The sequence below is a fragment of the Dermacentor variabilis genome, chromosome 2 (genome assembly GCF_050947875.1).
Source record: "Dermacentor variabilis isolate Ectoservices chromosome 2, ASM5094787v1, whole genome shotgun sequence".
NCBI classification, from domain to species: Eukaryota; Metazoa; Arthropoda; class Arachnida; order Ixodida; family Ixodidae; genus Dermacentor; species Dermacentor variabilis.
The window spans coordinates 44149931-44170300 of record NC_134569.1 but is presented as its reverse complement, the minus strand read 5'-3'; the positions used below and the strand labels follow the sequence as shown (position 1 = coordinate 44170300).

General features: G+C 43.3%; 1 protein-coding gene across 1 annotated transcript in view; it reads right to left on the bottom strand.

The window, feature by feature from the left end:
* Positions 1–20370, bottom strand: part of Rpn6 (regulatory particle non-ATPase 6) — a 113841-nt gene that overhangs the window by 40446 nt on the left and 53025 nt on the right. Inside the window, exons 7-11 of the mRNA XM_075680289.1 lie at positions 15778–15908; positions 13868–13975; positions 13530–13568; positions 10216–10471; positions 2149–2346 (exon numbers count right to left, since the gene is read on the bottom strand). Of these exons, the coding sequence (XP_075536404.1) occupies positions 2149–2346; positions 10216–10471; positions 13530–13568; positions 13868–13975; positions 15778–15908 (732 nt within the window). The remainder of the gene's footprint in view (positions 1–2148; positions 2347–10215; positions 10472–13529; positions 13569–13867; positions 13976–15777; positions 15909–20370) is intronic.

Here is a 20370-nt window from a genome sequence, read left to right as displayed (position 1 = left end):
ATTTGCTGCCAACGAAAGCAACCCTGACACTGACTACTCAATGGACCGAATGGCCTTACGCAGTGGTGCCGCTGTAGCAGACGAAGCTTTAGAGTCAAGGAGGGTGCTCCGTGATGCCGGTGTCGTGTGTGAAGGTGCAACCTTGTGCAACTACTTGAGCGTGGATGCCGACGTTCTGGCAACTGAGGAGCTGACAGACGATGACTTTGTGCTTGCTGCCCGGAAGCATGAAGGAAGCGATGATGAAGGTGCCGCAGGGGACAATGACACTCTGCCCTCTTAAGACGTACCGACATCGTCCCAGGCGCTGCACGCGGTGGACCTGCTGCGCCGCTACTTCGGCGGCCATGAAGACTGTGCAGATGGGCTTGAGATAGCAGCTGCTGCCGAGAAGGCCGTCTTTTGGTTAAGGAAGACACAGCAGCGAAGCAGAATCGATTATTTTGCACCGTCAACATGAAAGGTTTGCGCCATCGACATGGAAGGAAATAAAATCAGTTCTTATGTGTTTGATTCCAGTTCCTCCCTGTGCGCGATATTGGTAAGGACGATTAGCATTTGCCGCGAATGCTGCCACTCAGCCGCAACGGGAGCTGATACCTCGGCGATGGCTTACCTGCAGTAAGTGGACGCTTCGGTGCAATAAATTAGTCTCAAATTATTATTCAGTGGCTATAACAAACTAACGCTTATAACGAACAAAATTTAGCACCCTTTCGACTTCGTTATAATTAGATTTAAGTGTAGTTATAAATTGTAATAAAACAAATGTAATTTTCAGATTAGAAAGGAACACAGTCTGAAGAGTGTCATTAACTTATGCTAAATAACTGCCGTATTGATAGTCAAAGAGTGTAAGACGTTGGGAATGATCTTTTCCAATTGCATGCGATAGGATCCACATACAAACCCCACTGTAAACAAGTTGGCACACAATGTCCGCTTGCTGTATTGTCACAGAGACTGACTACTAATTACCACAAGATTGCTGCTTTACCATTCTTTGTTTTCATTATGTGTCTGCTATTGCTTTCTTGTCGGAGGCACAATGACTGCTATAAACATTGAGAAACTAACTCGTATGCATAACAATATAATTCGGACTGTACCATATTTACCTGAATCCACTGTGCACCTTATTTGTGAGAAAACGGGGCCGAAAACAGCCTGTGCATTACAATCGGATACAAAACCAGAACTGCAATTGCAGCATTGGCAACAGCCTACCATCAGAGCCGTCAGACGCAGTGTCATCACCATCACGAAAAAGGTGACTAAGCACGATTTCATGATGGTTGCTGTCGGTTCATTCTGTGCTCAATTACAATCTTGAATGGTATCTCCAGCCAATAACCTTTAGAGGTACTATTGCGTTTGTGAGATTTCGTGCGACTCGGCACCGGATACACCAGTGTAATTGGCTGGCAGCTTTCCTGGTACAGTGTCAAGCTCGATATCTTCGCACATTGCCAGGAGCACTGTTGGATGCATACTCCGTGCAAACATTGTTGGATGCATACTCCGTCCAATGCAGTCTCTCGCAAAAGTGATCGCAGCATCTCTAGAATGATCGCACATTAACAAATAAATAAATACGATAAAAAGTAGTCTGTACAAATATTCAAACATATTTGGACAGAAAGAAACACAGTTGAACCCACATATAGCATCACCAGACTTCACAATAGTTGAGTGTAACAATGAGCAGCTGCCCCGTCCTGAACTTTTGTGTGTACTACGGTAAAATAAACAGCTTTCTACAATGTTCCCATGCCACATTATCAACTATAAGAATTAAACCTGGCTACTGGGTGTCAGTGCAAAAAAGAAAAGGAAAGCAAAATCCAGGAAAAGAGAAAGAAATGAAAAGGTTTGCAGTCACATTCAAAGTCAAATTACCAGAAGTCTGCTGCAGTATCTCATGTAGTGTCAGCAGTGGATAATTCACAGTGTGGCAGAGAGGGAGGTCACGTGGGGTATGCATACACTCATAGCAGCAGGACCTCCAGTGGAAATTTTCTATCCAACAATGTCATATTAGCACACAGAAAATGATGCTCGACTTATGACGAATAATCGATTGCTCTAACTTGGCTTTACATTTTCTTTAATTGTCCCTTGACTTCAAAGCTCAAGGAGCTAACTTACCTTTGGTATACTCCTCAAGGGAGAGGAGGGCTTCAGGTGGCGCGGTGTAGCGCCGTTGCCTAGGCGCCAACTCGCGTGGGCGACGCGGGGTCTGTATCGGGGAGTTGGCTCCCAGAAGCGAACTTTGGGCGGGGGAAGTGCCCTCATTGCCAGTGCTGGGTGCAAGTTGGACGGAGGGGCTGGAAGGGCCCTTAGTCCCTGTGCAGCAGGTAACAACAGTGGATCAGCGCATAGGGGATCACCCAGTGTCAGTAACTTATGTAAGAAAATCACTAAATTTAGAGAGTTTTTAGTCGCCATAACAACTTCACCTTTTTGGAGACTTGGCAAGCATTTTTTTAAGCGACAAAAATAGCCAGTAAATTGCGCCAGTAAAGTTCCTCAAACAACTATGGCCGAGTTAATTGTTCTGCCCCATACTTTACCCCAAGGAGTACAATGCGTATGTCCAGCACTAAAGCTATTTTTATAGGCAAAGCACAATCTTCAGAAGCAACACAATTTTAGAAAGTCTTGTTTTAACATTCCATCGTTGGCTTGCCACTGCAGGAGCTAATTTAACGCTACAGTTAAAAAAAATAAGGTAGACGTCTAGGAACAATAGACACACACACACACACACACACACACACACACACACACACACAAACAAAAAGACAATTCTGAGCAAGTCACTATTATCACTCAGTGACTTTTCACTAAAATTGAGTGTTCTGCTCCTACCAACTTCATAAAAAGATTGCCAACACTGGCATCACCACACCAGACATGCAAAACCAAAGAACTGTAAATCAATAAGGCAGCAGCTTGTCAGTTTCTTAATCAAGTTCCAAGTGCATGCTTACTTTACACTGTTATACTCCGGTAACATAGGGCACTTTTGACCGCAATTTGGCCTGATGAGGATTTAATTTCTCGACCATGGTTAACTCCCTGCCACTGCATGCAAAAAGCAGCCAATCTAGATAGAGTAATTTGATCCCGATTGGGCTTGATCTTGATTGAAAGCGCTCCTTACGACACCAGTATCATATATTTAACTTTAGTGACAGCTCAATCATTTCATTTTGCCAAGGGCACTCACTGACCACATGAACGATAAAGAACTAGCCATGGTCAAAAAAAAAAAAAAAAAAAAAAAAAAAACTTATTAGCTCCATTAGCTAATTTGAAGTTGTTCTTGCTCAATCTACTTCTCTCACTGCTTTTATGATGGCTCTGTCTTCACCCTCGCATTTGTGGAATGCTCAGACTGTCCCAAAATGATTCTGCAGCATTCGAACAGCTTCTGTATTGGCGTTGCCTTAAAACTGCCCGATGTCTTTGAACACTTGCACTTCAGTTCGACCTGTGCAATTCAAATATGTGCACTAAGGAAAAGCTGGTTTCTATCTTCGGAAAATTTTAGCCCAACTATGAATTCTTAGTGCAATGAAGTTTAGAAGCATAATATTCAGTTTTAGGTGCCAGGGCATTTGGCTTCAAGGACTAGCATTTAGTAGTGCCAGCCAGTACAAAAAAAATGTCGACTGTGAGAGCTTGTGTTAGTGATCACACACATTTGTGGCGAAATAAGTCACGAGCTACATAACCATTAGAAATAAGGACTTCAAGTCATGTAACTGTCTATCATTGTGTTGTGAACCATGCAAAATAGAATATTCATGCTGAAACAGTGGCTGCATGCTTATTGTACAGCAATACCAGAAACTTTGCAAACACTAGTTCCAGTGAATGAAACTGGCCCTAAGAACTCAGCTAACGAGTGGAAAGAAACTGGCCCAAGGCAAAGAGCTAGCAAAATATCCCTGTGCTATCTTGAATGGAAGTGAAGTCATTATTCTGCCAGTGAAACTTGAAAGCAGGTGGCTTCACAATGATACCAATGATTATTTCCAAAGCTTAGTGTGCCCTTGACATGTTGCAAGCTGGTTGGCCCATTATGAACAACTGTTCGCATTTCTCTGCACTCTTGGCAATGGGAGTTTTAGTAATGAGTATGGAGTTTCTGACTAAATGTATTTGGCCAACAACAAACAGCCAGCAGCAAGCATCATTTGTTGAATTAGAACAGAAAAATTGGATAAGGAAGAAGTTTGGCACACAGCTCGCTTGCTTTTGAAAGTATGGTCAAAGAATTCAAACTCTATACACGATCTCCAGCTGCAGTTGTATCACAGACCTAATGTAAAGCAAATGCAACGTACACCTATGGTTCACACATGACGAGAGCTGTTGGTACAGGTTCCAAATGAGGCCACGTGTGGCATGGGGTGAAGCCCACTTACAGTTGTTTTTCAGAACACATTCAGTGTTCTGCTTGGTGTTGCACCCCTATTGCTGAAAAAGTCGCTACAAAATTATTTTTTTCTGTTTGAAGATCATATGCTTATTCCCAATTTTACACATTCAGATGAATGTGAGCAGGTGCAGCTGGGTGTGGCCTCCGAGATCTCCCCAGCGAAACTTTGGAGGTCACGTGTAAGCCTGCGTGGGTTGCACCATGCTGCGCGGCTACGCGCGGTGGTGTCGTAAAATTAGTGCATTCACTTCTCTCTCTACAACGCGGCACACAGGCAGCCGCAGCTTGGCCTGGCCTCAAACCAAACGAGTCAGAAACTTGTAGTAATCTTTCATACCATCGCCAATGGGAGGAAGTAGGTTTACGCAAATGTCAAGAAATGGAGGCATGGCAGCATCATTTGCCTGCGGACAGATGTAATCAAAACTTGTGAGCAATCAATGAGCGATCATCTAGCGCTGACCCTTTGAGAGATTAGAAACTGGGTATATATCAGTTCTCGCAGGCACCACAAATGAAAACAGCTTGCAAAATGAAACCAAAACCAACCGCCCGCGCATGCGTGGATGTCCAAGCAGTCGACACGCTGGCCTAAAGAAGCCGTGGAATGGTAACCGAGAGACTACAAAGAAAAAAAAAAAAAATCTTTGTATCCACCCAAAGTGGCAGCACTTGCTGGGCAATAGAGTGTTAAAAATTGGCACATATTTCAAACATATATCGTGAATAATTGGCATTGAACATTTGGGACTTGTTTGCGGCACTGAATATTTGTCTGACACTCAAAGGGTTAAGCTGCAAAAATTTACATATGTTCACTAAACACCGACTCATTGGTTCAGGAAGAGCAGGTATGCACATGTGCAGTTAAAACAAACGTCTACTTTAAAACTCAACTTCACTAAAGCCTCGACTACACTGAACCTCTAAATCAAATGAGGACAGTAATTATTGACTTGGACTCTCAACATTTCCAGCAACTGCCAACCTCAACTCAACCTAACCTGTTTATTACGAATAAATAAAGAAGCCTTGCCTTGTAAGGTCAAGGGCAAATTGAAGTTGGAATTTACCCCGTGAAGTCAGAACCTTATTAGGTTGTCCACCTTCACTAAGGGTTATCAAAAGTAGTAGACTTGTGCCAAAGATGTATGTGTCATGCAACATACACCTTATAAAAAAAGTTGTCAGTTTCACACTCGATAAAACATTACCGAAGCAGCTGAAGTCTGTGTTTCAGATTTTTTACAGGGTGTAGGCCTTACACGAGGCCGACTTATGGCTACTCAATGAAGCCTTCAACTGCTCCAAGACTATTCAGAATAATGCAACCAGTAGCGGTTGATTATGAAATGCATTTATTTAGTCATTGTTGTCTCTTTCGCAGCTCTTGTCATTTGACAAGCTCATTCTGCCATCTATTACAGTAAAGCTTCGTTAATTTGACTCTCGTTATTTCAGACTTGTCCTCTGGTCACAGAAGACATATGCATTAGTTATCGCAACCAAACTCATTAATTCAGACGTGTTTGGCAGTACATCGGTTAATTTGGACCAGAATGTGGCAAGCACAAAGCGCTGCAAATGTGCGACATAAAAGAGCAAAAACAGCACCAAAACAAAGTGGCAGAGTCTACATCGCCATAGTCACCAGCGGAAATCGTACGTGAAGGACAGCAATGCTGAAATGCTTCGTCACTATTTGTGCCTTTAATGCCTTCATTCTTGCATTTACTGCCGCGTATAACACCGCGTTGGCCGCGTGCCTGCATAACTGTGTAGTAGCCAACTATGATCGCGTCAACAGTGACCATGGTTTCATCCGCAGTTGTTGCGGCAAACGGTAGTTTCGTTTTGACTTGGTGCATGTGTCGGCCACATGCCTTCAGAAAAGCAAGGTTGCCATCCATGACCTTGTCGATAGCAGCCGCAGTTTCGTCCGCAGTGGCTGCGGCAAACAGTAGTTAGGTTCTTGCGCCAACAGTAGTTGAGCACCGACTACATCACGATTGACGGATGATCTGTTGGCGACCAGTTCACTGGCTAAAAAATAATCAGGATGTGCGCGAGGTAGTGAAAAGCGTGTCTCAGGTGAAGACGCGTGCCGCAGCTGCGCTGCAAAGGAAGTCCCTAGGCCTTGGTTGCTGCGAGCGCTAATCTGTCACGAGATGACAACAATTGCAGCTGCCGCACGGCTTTTGTGCAAAAGAGAAACATGATTTACTGATTCCTTCAGTAAGCATGTTGGCATAGCAAGCATTTGTTTATTTTTTTTAATACTCTCAATAATTGGACATTCACTTAATTCAGACATTTATTTCAGCCCCATGGAATCCGAATTGAAGAGTTTTTACTGTACTGTTTTAGACTACTGTCACTTAATGGTCTAAATAGCAGCCCCGAATGAAAATGCATGCACAGTTTTCAAAAATGATGTGCACATTTCTTTGAGCAATGCCCTCTTAAAAACCACTAAAGAGTATGATGCACCTAAACATCACACCTCAGTACAGCCAATACTATTAAAGCAAGCTGGACAGCACTGGATTTATGCTGCATGATTGTAATCTGGCGGGTACAGTGTGCCGGACAGTAAGTGCAGGACAGTAAGTGGTGCCATCTACTAGCGGCTCATGGAAATTAACCAGCATGCAGGTATGTGCGTGATGTTTATAGAAACTACATTTTGGGATTTATGTACACGAAAACGACCTTTCATGAATAAATATGATCATTAAAAAAGTCCCATGTCCTAATCCTGGCTAGCTGTTTCAGACCAAGCCAAGGCTGGTCTTCCGCACAAACGGCAACCCAGAATGGGTGCCATTTGTGAGGAAACGAGCTCTCGAATTCGGCCGTGGCCTCCAAGAAAGAGACCGCGACCACAATCAGACAAGGTTTAATCTTCCTCTGGTGCAGATAGGATATGGTTGTAGAAGCTATTTGACAAGCAAGAGAATAAAATTTATGAAATGATGTTTTATGTATTTCTTTGTCTAGTCCTATTACATGTACAATTGTCTTGAATACTCATTTTGTATGTTTGTGAAATAAGGTCAGTTAGTACAGGTGCTACGTTGACCAGGCATGCGGTCTACTAAGAACAGGCACGTGCTCTTCAATGTGAGTGTTCTTGCAGTGTTTCTTTTCAGAGCCCATGGTCATTATTAAAGTACATAGGCAAAGACATTCTTATGGAAATCAATATAGACTGAAGGACCTTTTCCGCAGTAGACATTAGAGAGATTACACGCAACAATGTGCTGAAGAAATAACAGGCCGCAAAGTAGAGTTCTTGTGCTTGAAAATGTGACATAACATTGTAACATTCCAAAGCCTTCAAAAATATGTTTTAGTATAGGCAGACAAGAGCAAGTGTTCTACAATTATAGAGGAAGTGTTTTTTTACTGGAATTAGAGGAATGGAATCTATCAGCTCAGCCACGGCAGGAGTGCGAATAGTCGAACTTTCACCATTCTGAGGAGTTAAAGCGTGAAGTTATAGGGGATCTCTACTCCTCGAAGTGGAATGGGAATGGAATAGATAGCCCCACTCCGTAACTCTGGTACGGAGTACTTTTAAAGGGGCCCTGAACCACATTTTATCGAAGGGGAGAAAGGCATTTGAAGTGAAAATAGGCTATTTGAGAAATACTTTACTGCAAAAAGCACTTCAATGCATTTAGCAGAACCGGAGTTATTGGCAATCAAACATGGCCTTCACTGAACTCCTGTTCCTTCTTCAAAGGCTATGGCAGAGTGGGGCATGCCCACAACGCTCCGCCTTCTAAATGTCACCGTGGTGGGCAGTTCAAACTTAAATTTGGATGTTGACGTAGATGCCACGCCTTCCGATTTTGGTGCCTATGACATGCTAAATGTAAGCCAAACGCAGTTGTCCTCAGCGAGACGCAGTGTGCTTAACCAGTGGACTCGTGGCGATGCCCTGCAGTATTTATGTAGCGTAGCTGACTGCAGCTACCAATAGCAGCCGCGTACGGGAATCTGCTTTATTACGAAATAAAAGCGTCCAGAAGAGAATGAGGAGCAGGCTTCCGTTTGAAAAGAATGTTTGAGAGAAAGGAGACTTCACATTCTGCTTGTGAGCTCCACACACCACGCACGACTGCAAAACTCAGCCGAGATGTTCGCAGTAGCATGTGCTACCTGTGGACTATGTTATATCACGAAGCCTAAAGGGTGGTTCGGGCCTCTAAGTTAGGGGAAGCCAAAAACTCTTTACAAACGTCGGCACAGTTAGGAAAACAATCTTTGCCTAGAGCATGTATCACGAGCAGTTCAATGTTGTAAATGCCCAATCGTAATTAACCCTTTGAGGGTCAATGACGTGAATATGCGGCGCCGCGAACAAGTCCAAAAATGGTCGATGCCATATATTTATGGCGCCATCTGTACGTTTAGAATGCGTGCCAATTTCCAAACTTTTTCTTTTCTGTCATGTGCTGCCACTATGTGGGTATATGGGGAATTTTTTTCGCGTGCCTATATATATCTATATACTACCGTTCGCGCATTGGCGCGCGCGCGCTCGGGCAGGCGGATGGCGGTTCGGGCTTTGTTCCGCGGACGGTTTCGGCTTCATGCGCTTGCAAAACTGATGGCTATCTTGTTACTAATCGCTCAAAGGACGACCGCCTCTTTCTCGCTCGTTTAGTGCTCACAGGGGTGCGCATAGGAAGGATGCCGCTGCGCATGCATTTCTGGTGCTTTCTTTTTGTGACACTCACGAAAACTAATTGCCTCTGGTTGGCCATAAGATGAAGATTAGCGGAAGTTTGTCACACATTGTGCTTTTTTGATGGGCAGACTACTACACAGTTTTTTTGAGGGTGCGCACCTATGCAGTTCGATTATGCAGTGGATGTACATATTAGATATTAGTGTAAGAGCAAGAACATTTGAGTATTGCGAAATATTTTTGTGTGCGAATTTTCAAGGCCTCGAACTATGTGTATAAAAATGCATCATTATAAGTTTATTTCCTTTTTTATTTTTGTTATTCACGAACAAAGAGTGCATATATACCAGCGTAAAATATTTTTTTCTCACCTTACAGTCACCCTAGAAAAAGTGTAGTAATTTTTTTTCGAAATAGGTCCCTAACAAGAATTGAAATCTGCAATAAAGAAATCGACCCTGGACGGTCGCATATGGCGGAAAAAATCGACCCTCAAAGGGTTAACAGTAAGATAAAAAATTTGTACGCACAGTAATAGTCAATGTTACCACCCTGACAGAATGCAAATACAAAAGTTATGACCTTGTACACACATGCCCTGGTCAAGTAGCAGGCCAGACAAGCTCTGTGCTGCCATACAACACAATGGTTAGTTCAGTGCAAGGGAAAAAGACAGTAAACATGAATAGCCACAACGCAAACGACAACTGAAGATGGAAACATACACAGCTGTTGATGTCACAAAAGTGAGTTTACACACTCCAAGTGATGCACAAAGCAAAGGAGTCAACATGTCGGACAACAAAGAATCACTTTCCCAGAGTATCATGAACCTGTACTAATAAAGGATTTCAACAACCTTGCGGAAGGAAGCTTTAATTTCGAAACGATCACCTTTCAAGGACAGTAGTGGGAGCGATAGAGTTAGGTATGAGGCAACCAGTCAGGGCCAGCCACACGTGGATTTTGCAGACGACATAGCCGAGTCAACAGCTGCAGGCAACACCATGTTTAATCACGACGAGACAGACGAGGAACCACAGAGAGCCCTTTGAACACGACTCACAGAAGCTGCCCAACGACGCTGCTGTAGAGGCAGAGGCCAGGAGAGAGGAGGGGGTCGGGGTGCCACCGCTGTCGTCTTGCTTGCGAACCTGTGTGCTTGGCGTCACGGCGGCACCTACCTCAGAGCCAGTCTCCACGATGGCCGGGTCTTGGTACTCCTGACCTTCAGCTGATGCCTGACTACCACCACCACCAAGGCTCACCAAGGTGGTTGGATACAGGTATGTGGGGTGTGCAGTGGCGGGATGGCTTGTAGCCTGTAAAGTACAAGATATGCACAACAGGGCCCAACCACTGCTGCTGCAATTATAGCTGCAATTGATTTTACCGCGTTAGCAGCCTGGGCAAATTATCCAACCATTGCACTTTAAACCTATGCCGCTCATACTTGTATTTTATCTTGCTTGTCATTCACCAGAGCTCATCTTTGCACCACTAAAATGTCACATCAATCCCAGTTCTCAATATTGCAGTGTTCCTTCAAAGCACATTACAGTTCATTTCCTCAAGCAAGCCTGCAATTACAAGAGGCTTCCTCTTTGAACTATTTCAAGCCTGACGCATTATGGAGTACTTTACAAAGCTTGCACTTATGTTCCATACAAGATCAATCCCTTTTGTTGACCGTGAATAGTAACAAGATTCAATATTTGCAAGCAAATCTTGTTTCGCATTGTTTACACACTAATGACCAGAATGAGACAGATAAAAAACGCACCATTTGCCAGATAGCATAAAAATAACTTCCACGGTGTTATATATCAAAATACTTGCTTCCAGTGTTCATAGAACCATATGTAAGAAAGTGCACTTGTTCTGACATCTATGTTAGGCTAAAATTTGTGGATTGCCCCACATTCCATACAAATGGACAACATCGACTCTGTATCAACAGAAATTTTATTGCTGTGCAATGCTAAATGTGATGCACTGCATCTGCCCATTATAGCTTGCTGTCCAAAAACACACTACAAAAAAGGCACTTATCCAAGCAAAAGTGCAGACACGTAGGGCATGAACACCTTCAATTTTACGCAATGAAGCCCCACGAAGATCCTTTTGCACAGACCGTGAACAAAATCTCGAAAAGAGCAAAATTAAGTTTGGGCTTGTTATTTCACCCCCATTAGCTGATTAGCACATTAAAAAACAAAAACAAAAAAAAAAAAAAAAAAGACCAAGGACAGCTGGCAGCCCCACAACTGCTGACCATCTTAGAGCAACATTTATTTCAGAAACTAAACCTCAGAATGTGCCAGAAGCCAACCAATGACAGCTTTTTAAAGGTGAAAGTAATCAGAAAAGTAGAACTGAACAAAAGTGAGAGCAAAGAAGAGTCCAGACCTGCAGGGCGTGCCTGGTGGTCCCGAGGGGCGAACGAAAGTGGGCAAGAATGCCGCAGCAGAGGGACAGGAAGAGAGATGCAGAAAGCAGCACCAGCAATGGCAGCAGTGAGGAAAGGAAAGGGAAGGAAAAGAGATAGAAGGAGAAGAGATACAAGGGAGAAGGACGCCCTCCACCCCGGCTCAGAAAGTTCGGTCTCGCAGCAGGTAGGGCTGCCGTGGTCCCGAGTGCATCCCACCATCTGACTCCAGGAAGGATGAGGATGGTGGCGCCACACCAGGGGAAGGCGGTGTTCCACCACTGCTGCCCTACAAGCCGCCAACACCTCACACTCAGACGACTCGTCCGTCACACTAGTTAAGGTAGCCTCACAAGAAAACACACAGAAGCAGCTGCCTCGGCCTTTTCTTTCTCTGGCGGCTTGTTTCTTTAACTGAAAACAAATTCCAGTGACAGGCTGCACAAGATTATTCAATAAGCGACCTGTATGAAGTGCTTTTGCTTAGATCCGGCGTTTTGAGGATGTTTTTTTGAACAGATGGTACAAACAGTAGAGCAAGACCAGTTGCTGCGCAAAAAGCCATTGCCTTCCATTTATCATGAAGGCATGTTAGGATGGACCATAGGAATAAAACCCTGATGTTTGAGAGCAGTTGATCGGAAAGGGCACAAAAGCTAGTCATGGCAGCAATGAACCTGCAAATCAGTCAGGTGGCCCAAGTCAGTTGAAAACATGACACACAACAAGTATGTGCTATCCATGGAATGGCTGCAGACATTTTACTAAACATAGCTCATCAAGCAGTGTTCTTGAAATAGTATCAAACGTCGATATAATGAAGAAAATTGAAATGCTTTTTGTCAATATCAGCATGTAATGAACATGTGCTTATAATGAAAAACAAATATGATAAGTGCATTTTCATAACAAATGAAACTTAATTGGTAAAACGTGGTTAAAAAAATTATGGGGTTTTACGTGCCAAAACCACTTTCTGATTATGAGGCATGCTGCAGTGGGGGACCCCGGAAATTTGGACCACCTGGGGTTCTTTAACGTGCACCTAAATCTAAGTACACGGGTGCTTTCGCATTTCGCCCCCATTGAAATGCAGCCGCCGTGGCCGGGATTCGATCCTGCGACCTCGTGCTCAGCAGCCCAACACCATAGCCACTAAGCAACCACGGCAGGTTAAAACGAGGTTCGACTGCGTCCAAATGTTTACAGCATGCCCGCTATAAGTGGGGCTAAATATGTAAAGAAAGCTTGTGCATTGTGCAAATATTAATGCGACACTGTGCAGACAAAAGCAAATTTCCTATTTGGGAAAACAAATGTGTGGGCCTTAACTAATGGATATGCAAAATAAGTGAAAGTTTCCAACAAAAGGCTTGCATCAGGACAGTAACAGCAACTTCCAGAAAGGACATAATTTCAAAAGCTACCATCTTTGCTCGATGCAAAGAATACAAAGTTTCTGAAAAAGATGAGTGCAGCTCCTTGCATGAACACAGCATATATAGGCCAACTTTGGGGAACTTGGAATATGCTGTTGGCAGGAACCCCTGTTCATGACATGTTCAAATAAAAGTGCTGGTTTCAGAAAGTTATACCTTCATGAAAGAGTAATAATAGCTTCAGCTTTATCATCAAGAAACAAGTTTTACTGAAGTCCGGTATGATCTGCAGCCCATTAAGTTGCAACAATTGTGTGACCAAATTTCCATGCAATGAATAAACTGGAAAATACCTCTTTAGGCTAAAATGTTACCATAAAATGCTCTATCAGCTTTGTTACTGTTTTCTGTGTCCAGTGTAACAGCATACATTGAAGTCTTGGTAATAAGAAAGAAGTGTGCCGGTGCTTGATTAATAACAATAGAAAAGAACAAGTTTAACCAAAAACATAGATGCAAAATGTAGCAATGCAAAGGAGTGTTCAAAGAAGGAATAACAAATCTATCACTTACAGGTGGGGCCCATCTCCATTGTCCATTAGCTGCATTCCACTGAAAAATAGCATAATGCAATGCTCAGCAGCAATAATGGCTTAACAATTTAACATGCGGTCTTCACATTATTTACAGTAGAAAATTGTGACCCGTTTTTTAATTTCAACATATTGAGGAGAAAATGAATTAATTCAAGCTTTACAAGGATAATCAATAAATGTCAGCCAGTAATGGATCTGCAACCTGAAACGACTTAGACGCATGAGAGGAAACTGGAGCACTTGCACAGTGCAGCGATAACGCTACAGCATAGTCAGATAATGAACACAAATGATCTGCCCTAGAATGGTACTTACCACATTTGGGTATTGGAAGGTCTGCTGTGGGTAGTAGACAGATGGCTGATACACAACAGGGTATCCAGATGCAGCTGTGTTGGCTGCAGCAACAGCTGCAGTGGAAGTCTGCAATACCAGCATGCATGTACTACTTGTTTTAGCTGCCATGTAATAAGAAGGGAGGGGGAGAGTACAGTAGAGAATTACCTAATAAGGGCACTGTTTCAGTTGTACACTGTCGGAGAAGCCATTGAATTTTGTTCTAAATTGTGCAAGATTTTCATAAAAAGCATTAACTAAGCAGTCAAAAAGTGGCATTAGTGAATCCTGTACAAATATGCAAAAAAACTGGCATAAATATTTTGCTGCAACTAACTTTCTTATAGTTGGTGAATTTGTTCACCTATTATAAAGGACAGAAGTTTTGTAGTAGCAGCACCTATCTTGTGCTAGGTTTATAGATGATTTACGGCACCTCAGTATTGGTGCATTAATATTAGACCACGTGGGTGCACTGGCATGAGTGGCCGTGCTCAGAAAGGCTGGCTGCGAAACAACTGCAAGGCTACAAACAGAACAACATGTTTTGCTGGTACCAGCGTATGGACACCGACTGCGTCAACAGCCACATGCACAGATTAATACAAAACAAGCAGTTATTCAATCTTTAGTAATTCTAAGGCTGACATCGTTCAGTAGTGTGCGCTGTGCTGTCATGAGTGTACACGTAAAGCCGGATTAAGGGACTCTCGTAGAGCTTAGTTCAAGTAGTGGCGCAGGGACTGCTGCACGTGGAGCATTTGTTCGACAAACATGATTGACTAATGCTAACTGTGGGCACCTTTTTCACATTGCCACAGATGTGCAAAAGTACGTTGTGTGTACTTTCTTGCTCAGCTGTTGCTCGAGCTGCTCATGTACATTCTCTGCGTTATTTTGCTTGACTTGGCCTGGAGTACTTGTGCATATTGTGCACTAATCAGTGGTGTTGCAACTAACCAAGGAAGCTGAAAAGTTATATTACCTGCCCAGCAGTAGCGATGCCAAGGGTGGTGGGTATTGTACCTATAATCTCATGCTTCAGAACGAGCCTAAACACAATTCACTGTACAGGGTAATGCGCTAGAGCCAAGACTTTTACTTTCCTACCGAGCTTGATACAGAGCGCTGCCGATGCATAGTCACGTGCTACGTTTTTAAATATTTCACTGGCTTTCTTTAACATGTGGAAGAAAAGATCCGTACAAAATATAGCATATTATAAAAATTGAAAATGATGTTTCCAATGTCCATCTAATACCCAATGTTGATATGTCTGCCGAAAATATAGTAATTAAAAAGTCTGAATGAAGTTTTGTCACATAACTGGTTTCATCCGCATGGAAGACTTCCGTATAAAGACTGTGCATGATAGCTGGGATGCCCTGTATACAAGACAGACCTACAGGATATATACTTCGCAACAGCAGTTACTGTTTGCCGCAGAACACTTACATGATTCATAACAACCATTCTCTATCAGACCAACCATTTCTTTTTTACTGCGGGGTTTTACGTGGCGAAACGAAAATCTGTTTATAGGCATGCCGAAGTAGGGGGACTTCAGATCAATTTTGACCACCTAGCGATTTTTTACGTGCACCCAAAGCACAGTACATGGGCGTCCTTGCATTTCGCCCCTATTGAAATGTGGCCACTGCTGCCGGGATCAGACCAAGCATGCCTCATACAATGTATATGTCAACTGGAGTTGAATCTGCTTGCATTCTTGCATTTTGCACACATCAAAATGTAGCCAGAAATAAAACCCGTGAACCGATGCTTAGCTGCACGACACCACAGCCACTAAGCCACTGCAGCGAACTGCAGTGATAAAAAAAAAAAACCCACAAACTGTCATTGATGGGGTAAAAAGAGTGTTCACAAACCTGAGTAGCTGCCGTGGGCGAATACTGGTATGTGAGCGCATCAGGATGAAAGAACGCAGTGCCATTATGGTACATGTAAGGAACACCGTTTTGGTACAGAATCGTCCCTGGTTGGACTGACTGAGCTGGGTCTGTAGTCGCAAGAGCAAAAGTAAAACAACACACCAGCACACTTGAAGCAAGCTGCATGCTGGACATGCAAGGCCAAAAATCAAAAACATGAAACAATTATAAGAATAACAGCGTACATTTGTTCTGAGAAAACTAAAGGCAGAAATGGGCGCTTCAAGTCAAATATTTTAATACGATAGAAACTGTGTCCACACCATTACAGAAAATACGGAAAAAAAAAAAGACCTCTTCCTCATGAAACACAAAATAATAGTTTTTTTAAGAAACATTATTTAGTATACCGTTACTGATACAGTAAACCCTTGTTACAACCAAGTGAATCTGACTGCAAAGAACTCTGACATAAGCGGTAATCGTATAAATGTAGATGCACCATTAAAGTTGTAACAATAGCGTCTAAGCTTTTTCGCAACACCACAGAAGTAAAGAAAAAGACGCCCACGCACTCCCAGCTCAGTGACAGCCATTCTTGTCTCTATATTATGAGAAAGATAGTCTGCTGCAAGTGCGTAGTCACTGCCGCTGCATTAAATTCTGTTGCGAAGAAGATGCAAGCAGGGGCCTGTGTCATTGTCGGCATCTCCCAAGGTTCTTCGCCTGCTGCGAGTTCTTGATCGAGATGACCTAACACTGCACCTACGATGCATCTGCATCCCCCAACTCCCTCCGACGACAGTTTCTTTTCGAGTACTGACATCGCATCTGCACAAGACGACTTGGTTAGACTTTCACTTAGATTTACAAATAACTACACGAACATCAAGGACTCACTTTTGCAATCATTTCGTTGCTGCTGCTTTTGCCTTTTGCAAAAATTCTTCACCATGTTTGATTGTAAAAAATTTCGTTTCTTCGACATTTCCCAGCGTTTTATCACACATGGCCGGGCGGAACTGTGCTGATCTTTTTCACAATGCTAAATTTGCACTTTGGTTTGTGTACTTACTGCTTTAAAAATGCTTGAAGATACTATTGTGCTCGCACTCCTTGCTTAAAATCATAACTATGCAATACCGCAGTGGCTGATGTCAAGGAGAACGATAGAGAGTCGGGTGTTGCTAGTTGCGCAATGCGGCATTCGCTTGCTAGCTGAATGAGACAAGAGTCAATAGGGCACCCAACAAGCCCTTCAGCGTAAGCAGCGGCAGTGCGATCTTCGAAATGTAACAAAATTATGCATGTAGGGCTTCCCTACTACTTTCTACAAGAATGCTATGCGCGATGGACTTGCAACTGGATTGGATTGGGCTGGATTTTTTTGCCAAAGTGGCCAGACAAAGTGCTGGATGCCGATAAAAACGGGGCACAACTACAATTTCCAGGAGATTTTCCTGCCATCCGTATAACTCGAGGAAATAGACAAAAATCCGGGAGTATCCAGAATAATCCGGAAGAATTTGCCAGTATGAGTCTGTACAGGTCACTGCATAACTGCGGATCATCCCATGGTTCCTCCTGAAATAGGCCTGTTCAAGAAAACTCTACATGTGCAAAGCAGTTAGTGATCTTTGTCGGCGAATGTTCTTTTCATGAATGACAGCAAATGAATGGTGCCGAGAAGGTCTATGCTTCAGGCCTTGAAGGCATCGTAAGCAACAAGCATCCCTTGCGGAAGACTTTTGCGGTAAAGCTTGCATGAGAAGCCATACAATATCTTAATGAACCCCCTACAAATTTTTCAACAGAACTATACAAGCTGAAACAGCACCAACATGCCGCTTGTCACACTTGCCAAAGCTGCTGAAACTGAAGAGGCCTCAGTATGCACATGAACTGGCATGCCCACACTGATGCCACGACTACCGTGGCGCGTCTGCACTAAAAGCCGCGCATCTTCAGTGGCGCAGCGAATGTGATGGGCACATGCGCGAGTCTAGCGCAATTCTCCTGTGTCAGGTTGGAAGTGTGCAATCTGACAATCTCAAATGCTTTGGCTTACGTAGGTAGCAGGCACTGCACACCATCTTTAGCCAAAGCCACTAAAGCTCTAGTGCAGTCGCAGTGACTGTTCTCAGTTTCTCTGTGTCGCATTTGAGGAAAAGGAGCAGGAACGTTCCCCCTGGCATGCATTTGCCATACTCTGCGCCTTTGGTAGGGCAAGGAGGATGTGTAGGACAAGGCTGCCACTTGGTCATCTCAAGATTCCGCACTTCTGCCAGTTTGCTTCTCGTACTACGTGGAGCCTGCTGCCCCATTTTAGACTGGAGTATTGCGGCCTAAAATGCATGTGTACGAGTCAAGACCGCGTGACATTTAGATAAACTTTTTCTAGCGAGGCGAAAATGGCAACCTTTTTAGGTTTTGCTAAGTTTTTATTTTTTTCAGTACAGACTATTGCATTTAAATTTTACGCAATACCTGAAAGCAAAGCAGAATGAATCCGCCTTTCAGATGTACAACTTTTTTTTTATTATTATTATTGCCAAAAACAAGATTGTAGAATAACACTGAACAAAACTTGTAAAGAGACATCTAATAAAGGGAAAATGAGAAAACCACCCAATTTTCGCAATTTCTATGAAGAAAACCCATACAGGTTCCTCTAGAGAAGTTTCGCAGTTGAAAAAAAAAATTTCGTCCCGGTCCGGGACTATAGCCCAGGACTATCGTCTTTCTGGGGCAGCCATTCCAACATCTTAGCTAACCAGGCAGCTAGCAGATGGCAGGGCGAAGTCAAACTTAACTCAAAGCAAAGGCAAGAATTTGATGGAATAGTTCTGCACTAAGTAATCAAGAAAGGAAAAAGGACATCTACCCGATCGTAGCAATTGCTACGGAGTTGTTTAAATGTGGCTTAGTGGCGCAAAAGGGGCTAAGGCTATGCTGCGCCAAACATGAGGTGTTTTATGATACTATTTAAGAGAAGAAGGGCTGTGTTAATCTATATTTTGTGTAAAGGCCAGTGTCGTCTAGGAATTTATGCACGTCAGGTAATGGGACTATCAAATCACCTAAAATTAAAGCAGATGCGAAGGTATGTGTAGTTGATATAGGTTGTGCAAAAGGTTTAGTCTTTGTACTTCAATATGAGTGCATGCAAGTAATACCGTATTTACTCGCATAATGATCGCACTTTTTTGACAAAAAAATTGACGCAAATTCAGGGGTGCGATCATTACGCGGGTTAAATTTCCCGAAAAAAAAAGAAATGATTTTTTTTTCATCCCGCATTTGCTGCGGGATGACAACAGATCAACAAATAGGTGGCTGCCGCTGTATGTAGTGCGGGGCGCCGAAACAAAATGGCGGCCAACGGAGCAAGCCGAATGCGATTTTTTTTTCTTCTCGCGAGTACATTACGTGCATTGAAACAATTTTTTCCGTATCAGTAATGAATATTATCGTTAATATCGGCAAGTTTGCGGCAATAACATAGCCATGTCTACTTTGAGGGGACAGAAACAGATGGGCGCGCTTAACTGCCAGTGACATAGAAACACATGGCCGGCATGCTGCGGAAACTGCGCCATCTGTCTTCACTACTATTCTAATATGGCACGTTTCCGCTAAGGGTGGGTGAATATCTTAGCTGTGTTACAAGCGTCGGCGTATGAACAGGGTACACTTCTAACGTATCAGTGTAAACGTGGCTGCTATCGTTGCCGCTCGCGGTTTGTTGCATGCCCACGAGTGCAGACGAGAAGAATCGAAAGGCACATTTTTTGTTGTTGACCACAACCAATATAATGTCTACACATAATAAAGGCAAGCTTGGTTGCAGCCTTTTATTTTTTGGTCATGGAAGTGCAGAACGTGACGCAAGGAATGAAATGGTGCATCTGCTTAAGAATGTTTGGTCTGTGCAGACCGCTTGGTTTGTCTTGAAGAGTCGTTTCCATAGCATTCGACAGATGGTAAGCGCAATCATTATTAGCTAGACTTGGCACATGACATATCGCTGCGGCAAGTTCGGGGTGCAATCATTACACGGAAAATTTTTAAAAAAATTGAATTTTGACGACAAAATTCAGGCGTACGATCATTACGCAAGTGTGATCATTATGAAAGTAAATACGGTATATGCATAACTGCTAGTGGTTCTTGGTATTTCTCGCATGTTGGTACGTCTTCTTTTGTAAGTAAATAATTGTGTGTGAGGTGTGCCCAATGCATAGAGAGCATAAAACTATTTCAAAGAACCACTCCTGGTGGTTCTTTGACCACACCGGGTACGGGTACAGGTTTACGGGTGTGGTTCTTTGAACCACACGCATACTTGGCGAGTGGAAGTCGTGTAACCACGACTTCCACTCACCAAGTACGGGTTTAGTGAGCTTTAGCTTGCCTGTGCAATGGTCCTATTTGCGTTGCCACTTTGATGTTAAGGCTTTCTTAATCCCAACATGGCTTGCTACCCAGCAGAAACGAATTGAGCTCCCGTATTTGTTAAGTGTGACCATGTTTAGTAGGTCCCCTAGTAGAAGTTCACACTCAGATTTCAGATGTAGAGCCTTCAGTGTA